Raw genomic sequence first — 16694 nt, forward strand, 5'->3', positions numbered from 1 at the left:
CCCATATATGGATGAAAACTGCTACTGAGGCACAAAGCAAAGCTCAGAAAGGAAGAGGCGCTATATTGAAGTTCAGATTTTGCTGTCATTGTTTGATGGTATCATGTCAAAATGGCAGATCCCTTGAGGTGCCAGAACAGAAGAACCCCCCCCATAAATGAGATTCAAACAAATGTCTGAAATCCTGGCCCCATCTTCAATTGTGTGTGGAGGCTGACCAGAATACTGACGGGTCTGTTGGAGCTGGTACTCAACCACTGGCCTTTTCTGCTCACAATGCCTTCCCAGCATGAGCAGTGTTGAATTCCAGCTCGTGGTGACGTCGCACACCAGTTGGTGAGCTGGCACTTGCATGCGCTGTAGAGCTGCCAGAGTGGCGGCAGCTGTAGCCAACTTGTGGAAATGGGCGTTGACGTGGCTTACCTTGACCAGAAGCTCTGACAAATCTGGGTAGGTTTTCAGAAACATCTGAACTACAAAGTTGAGCACATGTCCCAAGCATGTTATGTGTGTGAGCTTGCCAAGCTTCACAACCCATTATCACACACGACCATGCCTGGTTGGAGTTCTAGCTGCAAAAAAACACAGATCTGTGTGGTCTTTTATTCCTTTAAGTAACTTAGACCACATAACACTGTATGTCTGAGAAATGGAAACCTAGAGAATTTTTAAAAGCTTTTGTTCACTGAGATCACAGAAATTTGCTGTACACTATAGAATAGTGTATGGCTGAGAAATGTAGCCCAGGAAAATGTTTCAACGATTTTTGGGTGTGATATGTAACAGAAAAAGGCCTAAAAGCACGTATTACTTGAGGGATCAAAATACATTCAATTTTTCCAGGGCAAACAAAAAAAAGCTGCAGCTATATATTTGCCAACGGACTGCACAGGCCTAATCCTTGTCTACAGACTGGATTCTGTCACTCTTCCTGCTCCTGTGACTCTCTCCCTCCCTAGGTAAAATGCAGCTTGTATGTGATACAGACAATTTCCCCTTAGAGGGGCTGTTAGTATGATGGCTCAGCTTCAGCACCAGTATCTACACTCCCGGCCTCTGATTCATTATACTGTGCACACACAGACCTGGATAAGCACACCCTCCCTCCAATACCAAGTGTCACAGAGCTGTGCAATAGTGTCAGTGTGCCGAGCCGGGTGGCGCCTGTCTTTTTATAACCCCTGATGATGTCAAATGGCCAGCCAATCACAGGCCATCCTCAAATGCTTATTGGCTGTGTAACAGGCGCCAAAGACGTGGGGTGGGGGTTCGAGTTTTACATCAAGTACCACCCATTTCTCGCTGAGTAACGAGCACATCTGAGCACCGTGATACTAGAGTGATAACCGAGTATAACCGAGCACGTTCGCTTATTCCTAATGAGCGATATCACTCGTGTATCTGGCTTCTCGGATGTGTTTGGAACTCGGCGAGCATTGGCTGGTGCTTGGATTGAATGCTTGAATCTCCGCTCCACATCTTTGGTGCCTGTTACACAGCTAACAATCGGGGGTTGCCTGCCGGTCTCTGTAATACCATAGCCATCTTGGTAGTGGTATTACTCTCATTGGCTGGCCATATTACCTCATCAGAGGTTATAAAAGGACAAGCACCGACAAGCTTGATGGGGAAAGGATAGGGAGAGTACTTGTCCAGGCCTGTGAGTGCAAAGTATAACGAATCAGAGGCCTGTAGTGTAGATGCTGAAGCTGAGCCGTCATACTAAAATCCCTTCAAAGGGGCAATTGTGTGCTTTGCTGTTTGTATCACATACATTCTGCATTTAGCCTAGGGACAGTGGTAGATTACAGCATCTAGGCAGGGCTTAGGGCTTTGCAGTCCATTGCTAAATATATAGCTGCTGCATGTGACCACATTTATGGCAGACTAAAAAAAATTACTATAATGTCATCCATACAGCTTAACGTACTTAGTGTTACATTACGGTTGTATATAAAACTCTAAAAAGCCGTGCTATTTTTTTTTATGGATTCAGTTAGTCATCCATACAGTTTAACGTGCTTTGTGGAAAATTATGGTGATTTTAGATGTTTAAAAACTGCTTGGCCTGCTCCAGGTGACCACATTTTAGTATTTTAATAATTGACTATTCTCATCCAAATAGCTTAACGTGCTTTGTGTGAAAGTACGGTAGTTTACTGGTGTGTGACGTCACCAAGCACTGGAAATCCACATTTCACATGCTGACAAGGCTTTGTGAGCAGCAGATGTCAGTTGACGAATACAAGCTCCAACATGCCTGTCGATATTCTGGTCAGCCTGCGCACATAACTGAAGAGTGGGCATGGATGTCAGACATTTGTGTGGTTCTCCAAGACTTTGAGAACTCCACAAAGATGGTGAGCTGTGATGATTCCATCTTCAGCGCAACGATCCCGATTCTGTGCCTACTTAAACAGTCGCTGCTCACAATTAAACATGAAGCTTTGCATGTGGACCAGGTGGGGATAGAGGAAGACATGAGACAGGTAGATACTATCCAGCTCAGCCTCACCACATCTGCTGACAGTTGACAGCAGCACATAAAGTGTTTTTAATCTTCAATATTTGAATGAGGCCTGCCAGTTGTTGCCTTCAAGGATCTATGGATGACTGGATGACCCTCCTTACAATATTTTCATGGCTTTGCACTTTGTGCAGAACTTTTATCTGTGTCTAGTACATCAGCTACACTTTGTTCACAATATTTGAATGATGCAATACAGCCGGTGCCTTCAAGTGTGTATGGATGCCCCTGCTTCTAATGCTTGACATGCTTTATAAAGCTAGGAGAACCACTACATGACAATATGAGCAGAATGTGTATGAGATCCTCCTTTATGTCTAATATAGTGTTTATCTCAGTCCTGCTTATATCAGATTTTGGGAGTTCTTCCCTCCTTCATAAATAACACTGATATTTCCAATTTTTCAATAAAAATAAATACATTACAAAACCTTGTCTAGGCTAAACTGCAACCCCAGAGAATTTTACTTTCAGATAACATATCTTAATATAAAATACATTTCACCACTTGGGGTGTCAGGTGCAGAGCCGGGTGTTATACGCAATCTGACGGATTGAGAAGCTGAATTCAATGATGAAGCCGTGCGGCCCAGGCCTGGTCTCCATACAGTGCATCTTAGTGACGCGTTCCACAGATATCGGTGGTCATGTCTCTTCTGTATCTGCAGCTCCTCACATCACTCAGAGACCTGGTGACTCCACTCCGCCATATTGCACATCCTGAGGAAGAAGTCGTTCTAACTTCGAAACACGTTGAGAAATGAGAAATAAATAACCATCATTCGTCGTCTATTTTCTTGGATCGTTATTGTTACAGCAGTGCCGGTGATATCCATGTTTTTTCCATTTATCTGCATATTACACATCCTGTCAGAGATCAGAATCCGCAGAAAGTGAAAGTGAAAGGGACACGACGCAGAGACGTTTTATAAGAACCTGACACAGACAAGGAAGAGGAAGCGGAGACCTGGGGGCTCAGTGGTCAGAGACTCCATAACATAGACCTGATCCTACATGGACTGAGCGATCACCAGGAGGGAGAGAGGAGTCACAGAGCAGAGAAGTCAGAGGAGGTGAAGGAGCAGAGATCTGAAGAGCAGGTGACACCACCCAGAGGAAAGGCTGATATACTGGAGAAGCCAGGGAACCAAAGCTACATCCAGAACAGAGCAGGAGACATGTCAGCAGATAATGGAGGTAAAGCAGGAGGGAGGGAAGAGACACTGGAGGAGAGGAACACTGAGGATGGATCAGATACAGCGCCATCTGCAGGAGAGAGAAAAGAGACCTTATCTAAGGAGAAGAGGAACACTGAGGATGGAACAGATACAGCGCCATCTACAGGAGAGAGAAAAGAGACCTTATCTAAGGAGAAGAGGAACACTGAGGATGGAACAGATACAGCGCCATCTGCAGGAGAGAGAAAAGAGACCTTATCTGAAGGGAAGAGGAACACTGAGGATGGATCAGATACAGCGCCATCTGCAGGAGAGAGAAAAGAGACCTTATCTAAGGAGAAGAGGAACACTGAGGATGGAACAGATACAGCGTCATCTGCAGGAGAGAGGGATAAGCTCTTATCTGAAGGGAAGAGGAACACTGAGGATGGATCAGATACAGCGCCATCTGCAGGAGAGAGAAAAGAGACCTTATCTGAGGAGAAGAGGAACACTGAGGATGGATCAGATACAGCGCCATCTGCAGGAGAGAGAAAAGAGACCTTATCTGAAGGGAAGAGGAACACTGAGGATGGATCAGATACAGCGCCATCTGCAGGAGAGAGAAAAGAGACCTTATCTGAAGGGAAGAGGAACACTGAGGATGGATCAGATACAGCGCCATCTGCAGGAGAGAGAAAAGAGACCTTATCTGAAGGGAAGAGGAACACTGAGGATGGATCAGATACAGCGCCATCTGCAGGAGAGAGAAAAGAGACCTTATCTAAGGAGAAGAGGAACACTGAGGATGGATCAGATACAGCGTCATCTGCAGGAGAGAGGGATAAGCTCTTATCTGAAGGGAAGAGGAACACTGAGGATGGATCAGATACAGCGCCATCTGCAGGAGAGAGAAAAGAGACCTTATCTGAGGAGAAGAGGAACACTGAGGATGGATCAGATATAGCGCCATCTGCAGGAGAGAGGGATAAGATCTTATCTGGTCAATATGAAGGTGAGACTTGTAATGTGGTTTCTGCTGATTGAGAGGCACTAATGGGGCATCACTTTATTATGGGGCAATAAGTGGGCATGTTTACATCGTGGGAGCAGTAAGAGAGCATCACTATATTTTAGGGGCACTATTGGGGCATCAGTATATTGTGAGGGCAAAAAGGGAACATCACTATATTGTGGGGGCAATAAGGGGGATCACTACCTTATGGGAGCAATAAGAGGGCATCACTATATTGTGGGAATAGTAAGGGGGCATCACAAAATTGTGTGGGCAAAAAGGGGGCACCACCATATTGAAGGGGTAAGAAATGGGCATCACTACATTGTGGGGGCAATAAGGTGTCATCGCTATATTTTTGGGGCAATAAAGGGGCATCACTATATTGTGAGGGCAATAAAGGGGCATCGCTATATTATGAGAGCAATAAGGGGGCATCACTAATTTGTGGGGGCAAAAAGGGGGCATCACTATATTATGGCGTAATAAGTAGGCATCACTACAGTGTGGGGGCAATAAGGGGCATCACTATATTGTGGGGAAAATAAAAGGGCATCACTATATTGTGTTAGCAATATGGGGGCATCAATATATTGTGGGAGCAATAAGGGGGCCTCTCTGTATTGTAAAGGCAATAAGGGGGCAGGATTATGTTGTGCGGACAATATTTTCTGGGCAATAAGGGGGCATTACTACTGTTTAGGGGCATCATCTCTGTGTTATTGTGCCAAACTAAGAGGGCACTATGAAAGGTTATGAGTCATAAGATCGGCAGCATTAGGTTTTGGGGCACCGTCTGCACGGCGCTCAGTTTCCCGTGTTATCCTCAGCGGTTTTATTTTGCTGTATTATTCATCATTTCTGTAAGCTATTATTGGAGCACTGTATTAAGGGGGCATTGTATTATGGGGGCACTGTATTATAGGGCACTATTATGGAGGCACTGTATCATGGGGCACTGTATTATGGGGGCACTGTATTATGGGGCACTATTATGGAGGCACTGTATCATGGGGGCACTGTATTATGGGGCACTGTATTATGGGGCACTATTATGGGGGCACTGTATAATGGGGGCACTGTATTATGGAGGCACTGCATTATGGGGCACTGCATTATGGGGCACTGTATTATGGGGCACTATTATGGGGCACTATTATTGAGGCACTGTATCATGGGGGCACTGTATCATGGGGCACTATTATGGAGGCACTGTATCATGGGGGCACTGTATTATGGGGCACTGTATTATGGGGGCACTGTATTATGAGGGCACTGTATTATGGGGCACTGTATTATGGGGCACTATTATGGAGGCACTGTATCATGGGACACTGTATTATGGGGGCACTGTATTATGGGGGTACTGTATTATGGGGCACTGTATCATGGGGGCACTGTATTATGGGGCACTGTATCATGAGGGCACTGTATCATGGGGGCACTATATTATGGGGGCACTGTATTATGGGACACTGTATTATGGGGCACTGTATTATGGGGCACTGTATCATGGGGGCACTGTATTATGGGGCACTGTATTATGGGGGCACTGTATTATGGGGGCACTGTATTATGGGGGTACTGCTTTATGGGGGCACTGTATTATGGGGGCACTGTATCATGGGGGCACTGTATTATGGGGCACTATTATGGAGGCACTGTATTATGGGGGTACTGTATTATGGGGCACTATTATGGGGGCACTGTATTATGGGGCCCTGTATTATGGGGCACTGTATTATGAGGGCACTGTATTATGGGGCACTATTATGGGGGCACTGTATTATGGGGCACTGTATTATGGGGCACTGTATTATGGGGGCACTGTATTATGGGGGCACTGTATTATGGGCACTATTATGGAGGCACTGTATTATGGAGGCACTGTATTATGGGGGTACTGTATTATGGGGGCACTGTATTATGGGGTCACTGTATCATGGGGCACTGTATCATGGGGCACTGTATTATGGGGCACTATTATGGAGGCACTGTATTATGGGGATACTGTATTATGGGGCATTGTATTATGGGGGCACTGTATTATGGAGCACTGTATTATGGGGCACTATTATGGAGGCACTGTATTATGGAGGCACTGTATTATGGGGGTACTGAATTATGGGGGCATTGTATTATGGGAGCACTGTATTATGGGGGCACTGTATCATGGGGGCACTGTATTATGGGGCACTGTATTATGGGGCACTATTATGGGGGCACTGTTTTAGGGGCCACTATATTATGGGGCCACTATATTATGGGGGCACTGTATTATTGGGTACTGTATTATGGGGCACTATTATGGGGGCACTGTATTATGGGGCACTGTGTTATGGGGCACTGTGTTATGGGGCACTGTATTATGGGGCACTGTATTATGGGGTCACTGTATTATGGGGCACTGTGTTATGGGATACTATTACGGGGGCACTGTTACACACATGTTTTGATCTGTTTGCAGTGTTATCTGTTGGGGAACAACCTCTGCAACAGATAGTTTTCACTGCTCCCTATGATATTATCTCTGGGGCGCTGTGTGCAGCAATGATATTACAACCGTAGGAGTTAGTAATGGAGCAGCCCGAGGGGAGGTCAGATTTCTGGGTCGGGAGAGTGTAGGAAAAGGAGAAAACTGTATCTGTGTTGGAAAAAGAGAAAAGAGAATTCAATTTTCATATATTAGAGGTGAAGTGTTTGTTACTCTGAAGAATATGAGGGATATAATTTCATGCCAATTGACTGTATCATATTTGGCCTGAGATTATAGGCCTCCTTGAAAGTGTGAACCTGAGACAGGACACCTGCCTCAGCAGGTGGTCCAGATTCAAAAGCTCCAAAGTAGAAAAACTCACACCCCCAGCAGCTTAGCTGGTACCAACGCCTTCCTTGCATTATGACAACCACTGGGAGCCCAAACTGCTTAACTGCTTCAAACAAATTCCCTCTTTTCATAAGGAATTATGGAGTGATCATACGTCCTAGTCATAAACTGATTACATTTTCAAGATCTCGAGAATTGGCCATACCCCTGTTGGGATTTTAACCCATTCTAGCACCCCGGGGTGGGGAGTTATGTAGAACAGCTAGTAGAAGCCAGGTGTTGAAGCCGTGATTAGTCTCCATGGCAAAGGGGGACAGGCCAAATCCGATGGCAAAAGAGCTGCCTCCTTATGATCAGAGTTGAGCGAATTTGTTCGGATTCGGTTCTGAATACAATCGGCATTGAATATTGCTTTTGTAATATTCATCAAACACAGTCGAACGTCATTACAGTCAATGGGAGCAGAAATTACCGAATATGTTCGGAACGGATCACCAAACATACGTTCAGCTCAAATAGGGTTCGAATATGGCACGAATACGGCAAATTCAGATTTGGTGATTAAATCTGAACAAGTTCGCTCAACTCTACCTATGACCTTCTGTTGAGAAGCTATGATCCATCATAGATTTTGGAGTTTCAGCTACCAGATCTAAGGAGAGTGAAACTAAGACCATCCCATGGGCGTTAAAGAGGGTGACCAACCTAGGGGTTAAATGCTTGTTTGAGGCTGTGGCCCTTGTTCACTTCATGTATCGTTTTGGAAAAAAATGGATACAGCAGGCACCCCACACCTTTCATGTGGCTGCCAGCACCAAGGCTTAACATCAAGCCAGTAACTGACTTTTGTATCATCTGCTTATACTTATTGTACTACCACCTGTATTCACATATCTGACTTCCCTATACAGTATATATCCATTGTGTATATGGTGTTTTGTCTAATGTGCACCTAAGACGATTAAAAATCCAATTTAACCTTCGGCTGCTCTTTTATCTCAATCCACGAATCCACACATCCATGTTATCTGTTTTAACTTCCCATGCTACCGGGGCTGGTTTCTGGCCTAATATAATCCAGTTACTGGACCTGACTTATACAGTGCTGTGCAAATTAATTGGGACAAAGCATTTTTTATAAGTGAAATCGTAAGTTGGTTACCAGTCAGTGAGTCAAACCAGTTTTATCTGCTTTGAACAGGTGTGAGTGCCTGATCACTGACTGGTAACCAACTTACGATTTTACTTATAAAAAATGCTTTGTCCCAATTAATTTGCACAGCGCTGTATCTAAGGAGGAACTGGTGGCAGTCCTACCGGGCTGACCAGGAGCTATTTCACTGGTGATAATGAAAGTGGCCTCTCAGCCTGTCAGGATTGTGAGCGAGTGTTATGCCATACCGACGGGCGCATAGTCACCCTCTCTCACTCCTTGTATCTCCCTGGACCCATGTGGACAGGGAATGTCTGTGTACAACTATGCCAAGCTGACCTTGCGCGTTCCCAGGGGGTGCGAGTTGGGTGACGGTACCGTGTGACCCCCTGACATGTTAGTGACATCAGGCAGGGCTGCCAAGAGCAGTTTTTCATACTTACATTATTTCTAAACCTGCAAAAATGAGGAAAGACACAACCGAGTTATATCATCTTTATATGTGAGTCTGAAGCAAAGTGTATAAGAATAGTGGGGGGGTGCACTCAGATATTTAATATTGGACCAATAGTTTACGTCTCACCCCACAACTCACAGATGAAGATGACCTGTATATAATGTGTATACGGCGTATACAGGGTCACCTGCAGATAATGATTATCTCTCTCTTGTCCTCAGGTGATACAGAGACTGGAGACGATGGAGAAAAACAGAAGACACCGGAGGACGACTCTCCACCATCGCCTAGTAAAGGACAAGGGTGAGCAGCATCAGCAATCTTTTCCAAGTTCACATGAACTAATTTTCTTGAACATTTGGGTGTAGATCTGTGATTTTTTGGTCTTGTATAATCTTCTCTTTGTACATATTTTATTTATCAGTTTTACAGAATCCACTTTCTCAAAAATATGATGACCCCTTCAGGACCCCCAGGTGTCGCTCCAGCGTCTCTGTGGATTGTTGTCCTATTATTAATCGTAAAAGTTCCCAGTAATAGATTTCTCAGGTTCTCCTCATATGGTTAGTACAAAACACAAACATGAAATCTCCTAAAATAGGGCAACTTTTGGCCCCCTATGACAAGCCATTGCTTCTTCACGTTAAGAAGAGGTAATGTGTTCCTACTTTCTAAATATAACAATAACTTTTGGACGGTTTGATAAAAGGCCTGTGTATGTGTTTAATCATTGTGATAATATCTAATCCGTTGTTGATCACAAAAAAAAATATTTTTTTCACTCCTGGTTAGGACGTTAGTGCTTCTTTAACCCCTTTCCTACATTTGACGTACTATTCCGTCCATGTGACCTGGCACCTTACTCCCAAGGACGGAATAGTACGTCTAGCGCGATCAGCTGCGCTCACGGGCGGAGCGCAGCTGATCGCGGCCGGGTGTCAGCTGATTATCACAGCTGACACCCGGCACTATGTGTAAGGGGCGGTCATGGACCGCGCCCGACACATTAACCCCCGGCACACTGCGATCAAACGTGATCGCAGTGTACCGGGGCATAGGAGAGAAGCGCGCAGGGAGGGGCTCCTTCTGTGCTTCCCTGAGACCCCCGCAGCAGCGCAATGTGCAGCGCTGCTGCGGGGCCCTCCTTCCCTGCAGGTCCCCAGATCCAATATGGCGGCGGGGACCTTCGGGGGCCTGCAGGGAGCTGACTTCCTCATGCCTGCAAAGCCTCCAGCACTGCCTGTGACAGATCGCTGATCTGTCACAGCGATCTGTGATGTGACAGATCAGCGATCTGTCACATGACAGTGATGTCTCCCCTGGGACAATGTAATAAAGAAGAATAAAGCGATGCAAAAATAATTATTTTTTATATAAAATTGTTTTCATTGTATAAAAGCGCCAAAACATAAAAAAGACATAGATGAGGTATCGCTGTAATCGTATTGACCCGAAGAATAAAACCGCCTTATCAATTTTACCGCACGTGGAACGGTGTAAACGCACCCCCCCAAAAGAAATTCATGAAACGCTGGTTTTTGTTCATTCTGCGTCCCAAAAATCGGAATAAAAAGCGATCAAAAAATGTCACGTGCCCGAAAATGACACCAATAAAAACGTCAACTCGTTCCGCAAAAAATAAGACCTCACATGACTCGGTGGGCCAAAATGTGGAAAAATTATAGCTCTCAATATGTGGTGATGCAAAAACTATTTTTACAATAAAAAGCGTCTTTTAGCGTGTGACAGCCGCCAAACATAAAACCCGCCATAAATAGTAAATCAAACCCCCCGTTATCACCCCCCTAGTTAGGGAAAAATAATAAAATGTATTTATTTCCATTTTCCCATTAGGGCTAGGGATAGGGTTAGGGCTAGGGGTAGGTGTTGTGAACTCATTTTCTGGTCTGCCTCTGGTTTCTGGTGAGGGAGCTGGTTGTGCTAACAGAGGACTTGTGAGTTCTCTTTCCGGGCTCCCTCTGGTGGTGGCAGGACAAATTGCACAATAACTTTTGGGGTCCTGTTACTCTTGGGAAAATAAAAATGGGGGGTGAAAAGATCATTTTTGTGGAAAAAATATGATTTTTTAATTGTAGCTGTATGTTATAAACTTCTGTGAAGCCCTTGGGGGTTTAAAGTTCTCACCACACATCTAGATACGTTCCTTAGGGGTCTAGTTTCCAAAATGGGGTCACTTGTGGGGGGTTTCCACTGTTTAGGTACATCAGGGGCTCTCCAAACGTGACATGGCGTCCAATCTGAATTCCAGCCAATTTTGCACTGAAAAAGTCAAACGGCGCTCCTTCCCTTCTGAGCTCTGCCATGCGCCCAAACAGTGTTTTACCCCCACATATCAGGTATCAGCGTACTCAGGACAAATTGCACAATAACTTTTGGGGTCCAATTTCTCCTGTTACCCTTGGTAAAATAAAGAAAATTGAACCTGAAGTAATTTTGTTTGTGAAAAAAAGTTAAATGTTCATTTTTTTTTAAACATTCAAAAAATTCCTGTGAAGCACCTGAAGGGTTAATAAACTTCTTGAATGTGGTTTTGAGCACCTTGAGGGGTGCAGTTTTTAGAATGGTGTCACTTTTGGGTATTTTCTATGATATTGACCCCTCAGAGTGACTTCAAATGTGATGTGGTCCCTAAAAATAAAATGGTGTAAAAATGAGAAATCGCTGGTCAACTTTTAACCCTTATAACTTCCTAACAAAAAATAAATTTGGTTCCCAAATTGTGCTGATGTAAAGTAAACATGTGGGAAATGTTACTTATTAGGTTTTCTATGTGACATATGTCTGTGATTTAAGAGCATAAAAATTAAAAGCTGGAAAATCGCGAAATTTTGAAAATTTTCGCCAAATTTCCATTTTTTTTCACAAATAAACACAAGTCGTATGAATGAAATTTTATCACTAACATGAAGTATAATATGTCACGAGAAAACAATGTCAGAATCACCGGGATCCATGGAAGCTCCAGAGTTATTACCTCATAAAGGGACAGTGGTCAGAATTGTAAAAATTGGCCCGGTCATGATCGTACAAACCACCCTCGGGAGAAAAGGGTTTAAATTCAAAGCAGCCAACCTGTTCCTGCATTCTAAATAAAGGGATAATTTTTGGGCACCTTAACAAAAAAGCCGTCACTTCTTCATTTAGCACAAAACAAATCCCTTGATACTTTCCAAACAGGAAGGACAGTTTAATAAGTGAAAATACGGAAAATGTGACGGGTTTCATTATCTTTTTCCTATATCTCCATCTTTATTTGCACTCATAGAACAATCATTAATATAACATGAAGCCCCCGGGGTCCGACGTAGGATCTATACCAGCCCCCAATCTACCATGCACCAGGTGTAGTGCAGTGTATCCCTATGGGGCAGAAGGAAGGCTCCTCTAGAATCAGGGTCCAGACTGGAAAACACCTCTGTACCCCTGAAGACAAACATGTGGAGAAAAGGTAGAAGAAGAAGGGAACTGAAAAAAGAGTGAAGAGGAAAAAGAAGAAAAGAGACAAAAGGAGAGGAGGAGACTGGAGAAGAATGAGAGAAGAAGAGAAATACAGAGAGATAAATAAAAGGAAAAGGAGAGAGGAAGAGGAGGAGACTGGAGAAGAATAAGTGAGATAAGGAGAGAAAAAAGAGAAGGAAACAGAGAGAGGAAGAGGAGGAGACTGGAGAAGAATGAGAGAAGAAGAGAGATAAGGAGAGAAAAAGAGAAGTTAAAGGAGAGGAAGAGGAGGAGACTGGAGAAGAATGAGAGAAGAAGAGAGATATAGAGAGAAAAGGAGAATGAAAAGGAGAGAGGAAGAGGAGGAGACTGGAGAAGACTGAGAGAAGAAGAGAGATAAGGAGAGAAAAATAGAAGGAAACGGAGAGAGGAAGAGGAGGAGACTGGAGAAGAATAAGTGAGATAAGGAGAGAAAAAAGAGAAGGAAATGGAGAGAGGAAGAGGAGGAGACTGGAGAAGAATGAGAGAAGAAGAGAGATAAGGACAGAAAAAGAGAAGGAAAAGGAGAGGAAGAGGAGGAGACTGGAGAAGAATGAGAGAAGAAGAGAAATATAGAGAGATAAATAAAAGGAAAAGGAGAGAGGAAGAGGAGGAGACTGGAGAAGAATAAGTGAGATAAGGAGAGAAAAAAGAGAAGGAAACAGAGAGAGGTAGAGGAGGAGACTAGAGAATAATGAGAGAAGAAGAGAGATAAGGAGAGAAAAAGAGAAGGAAAAGGAGAGAGGAAGAGGAGGAGACTGGAGAAGAATGAGAGAAGAAGAGAGATAAGGAGAGAGGAAGAGGAGGAGACTGGAGAAGAATAAGTGAGATAAGGAGAGAAAAAAGAGAAGGAAATGGAGAGAGGAAGAGGAGGAGACTGGAGAAGAATGAGAGAAGAAGAGAAATAAGGAGAGAAAAGGAGAAGGAAAAGGAGCGAGAAAGAGGAGGAGACTGGAGAATAATGAGAGAAGAAGAGAGATAAGGAGAGAGGAAGAGGAGGAGACTGGAGAAGAATAAGTGAGATAAGGAGAGAAAAAAGAGAAGGAAATGGAGAGAGGAAGAGGAGGAGACTGGAGAAGAATGAGAGAAGAAGAGAGATAAGGAGAGAGGAGGAGGAGGAGACTGGAGAAGAATAAGTGAGATAAGGAGAGAAAAAAGAGAAGGAAATGGAGAGAGGAAGAGGAGGAGACTGGAGAAGAATGAGAGAAGAAGAGAGATAAGAGGAAAAAAAGAGAAGGAAATGGAGAGAGGAAGAGGAGGAGACTGGAGAAGAATAAGTGAGATAAGGAGAGAAAAAAGAGAAGGAAACAGAGAGAGGAAGAGGAGGAGACTGGAGAAGAATGAGAGAAGAAGAGAGATAAGGACAGAAAAAGAGAAGGAAAAGGAGAGGAAGAGGAGGAGACTGGAGAAGAATGAGAGAAGAAGAGAGATAAGGAGAGAGGAAGAGGAGGAGACTGGAGAAGAATAAGTGAGATAAGGAGAGAAAAAAGAGAAGGAAACAGAGAGAGGTAGAGGAGGAGACTAGAGAATAATGAGAGAAGAAGAGAGATAAGAACAGAAAAAGAGAAGGAAAAGGAGAGAGGAAGAGGAGGAGACTGGAGAAGAATGAGAGAAGAAGAGAGATAAGGAGAGAGGAAGAGGAGGAGACTGGAGAAGAATAATTGAGATAAGGAGAGAAAAAAGAGAAGGAAATGGAGAGAGGAAGAGGAGACTGGAGAAGAATGAAAGAAGAGAAATAAGGAGAGAAAAGGAGAAGGAAAAGGAGCGAGAAAGAGGAGGAGACTGGAGAATAATGAGAGAAGAAGAGAGATAAGGAGAGAGGAAGAGGAGGAGACTGGAGAAGAATAAGTGAGATAAGGAGAGAAAAAAGAGAAGGAAATGGAGAGAGGAAGAGGAGGAGACTGGAGAAGAATGAGAGAAGAAGAGAGATAAGGAGAGAGGAAGAGGAGGAGACTGGAGAAGAATAAGTGAGATAAGGAGAGAAAAAAGAGAAGGAAATGTAGAGAGGAAGAGGAGGAGACTGGAGAAGAATGAGAGAAGAAGAGAGATAAGGAGAGAAAAAGAGAAGGAAATGGAGAGAGGAAGAGGAGGAGACTGGAGAAGAATAAGTGAGATAAGGAGAGAAAAAAGAGAAGGAAATGGAGAGAAAACGAGGAGGAGACCGGAGAAGAATGAGAGAAGAAGAGAGATAAGGAGAGAGGAAGAGGAGGAGACTGGAAAAGAATAAGTGAGATAAGGAGAGAAAAAGAGAAGGAAATGGAGAGAGGAAGAGGAGGAGACTGGAGAAGAATGAGAGAAGAAGAGAGATAAGGAGAGAAAAAGAGAAGGAAATGGAGAGAGGAAGAGGAGGAGACTGGAGAAGAATAAGTGAGATAAGGAGAGAAAAAAGAGAATGAAACAGAGAGAGGAAGAGGAGGAGACCGGAGAAGAATGAGAGAAGAAGAGAGATAAGGAGAGAGGAAGAGGAGGAGACTGGAGAAGAATGAGAGAAGAAGAGAGATAAGGAGAGAGGAAGAGGAGGAGACCGGAGAAGAATGAGAGAAGAAGAGAGATAAGGAGAGAGGAAGAGGAGGAGACTGGAGAAGAATAAGTGAGATAAGGAGAGAAAAAAGAGAAGGAAATGTAGAGAGGAAGAGGAGGAGACTGGAGAAGAATGAGAGAAGAAGAGAGATAAGGAGAGAAAAAGAGAAGGAAATGGAGAGAGGAAGAGGAGGAGACTGGAGAAGAATAAGTGAGATAAGGAGAGAAAAAAGAGAATGAAACAGAGAGAGGAAGAGGAGGAGACCGGAGAAGAATGAGAGAAGAAGAGAGATAAGGAGAGAAAAAGAGATGAGTGAAGAAATGGAGAAAGGGGCACAAAGTTCTCCTCTGCTTTGTGAACTCCATTTGTGACAACACTGCATCCTCCTCTCGTCACATCTGATGGAATTTGTTATGGAGACATAAAACTAGATGTCTAGTGCCGGAGTCAGACGGGGACCCAGGGACCCAATCCTCAGATACACACGTCCACATTTTCACACACATTGTTGATGGCTGCATGTTTTGTTTTTTTGCATGTAAACAGCAGGTTTCATCCATAATCCCAAGTGTCCATTAACGATTAGTCAAAACACAGTGCCGTGTGCCCCGTCTGTATATAGGGCATCGGGTGATCGTGCCCACTGGTCAAATAGAGGTGGGGCCAATCCAGCACAGGGGTCCCCGGGGGATTCACCGGTCCTCCTGTGGGCCAGTCCAGATAAATATCTGTGCGGACGACGGATGACTGTCATGTTTGCTGCAGGTGTTTTTTTTTCTTCTTTCTTAGATTGAGGAGTAGCGATGGAAATAAATCTGTGGGAATCTTTTGCTGGGATCAGAATCCAGATGTGTTATCACTGATTGGTCGGTTGTCTCCTGTTATCGGCTCTGGCAATGTAATACCGGCCTCCCCGGACTACAAGAATGACTGGACAAGTGTGGAAAGATGTAGTCCAGTCATAATGATCTGCCCGTCACAGATCCCTCGGTCCTCCCAGCAGGGAATGCTGGATGTCTGCTCCCACACACACGGTACGAGACGCCTCACTAGGAGGCCGGGATGTCTCCTGAGAAATCCGGATATCCCGGCAAGACTGCATGTGTGATGGGGGATGTGGTGGGCTCAGTGGTATAAGCTATGGGAGTAGCTATTCTCAGTATATACTCAGGATTGGGGAGGTCAGCAAAGTAGAATGTAACAATTAAAATATAACCTTTAATTTAGATTTAAGTAAAAATCCCTCAGGCAGAAAAGACAAGAAACAAAGACGCCCAGAGAAATCCCTATAGATGATAGAGGACCCCGCAGTCAGGATAAGGTTAGAGAATTATCTTGGCTTACGTTACTCCTCATTCTTAGGACAGGTCTAACCAAAATCTGAGAATCAATAGGAACCATCTCACCGGATACTCAGGTTGTGTCCTCATAGTTTAAATCCAGATCTCTTTAACAAATGGATCAAGAGAAGATAAAATTGGAAAGGACAGGAGGGTCACACATTACTCCACCAGGAAGGTGCCCAGGGATCACTGTGTC

General features: G+C 44.2%; 1 protein-coding gene across 1 annotated transcript in view; it reads left to right on the top strand.

Annotated features, from left to right (window-relative positions):
• Positions 1–289: 289 nt before the first annotated feature.
• LOC141073417 (uncharacterized) overlaps positions 290–16694 on the top strand; it is a 48991-nt gene continuing 32586 nt past the window's right edge. Inside the window, exons 1-4 of the mRNA XM_073560610.1 lie at positions 290–332; positions 3461–4699; positions 9358–9439; positions 15945–16189. Of these exons, the coding sequence (XP_073416711.1) occupies positions 290–332; positions 3461–4699; positions 9358–9439; positions 15945–16189 (1609 nt within the window). The remainder of the gene's footprint in view (positions 333–3460; positions 4700–9357; positions 9440–15944; positions 16190–16694) is intronic.

Source organism: Dendrobates tinctorius, unplaced genomic scaffold (genome assembly GCF_039654945.1).
Source record: "Dendrobates tinctorius isolate UK_male_01 unplaced genomic scaffold, ASM3965494v1 ptg000301l, whole genome shotgun sequence".
Taxonomy (NCBI): domain Eukaryota; kingdom Metazoa; phylum Chordata; class Amphibia; order Anura; family Dendrobatidae; genus Dendrobates; species Dendrobates tinctorius.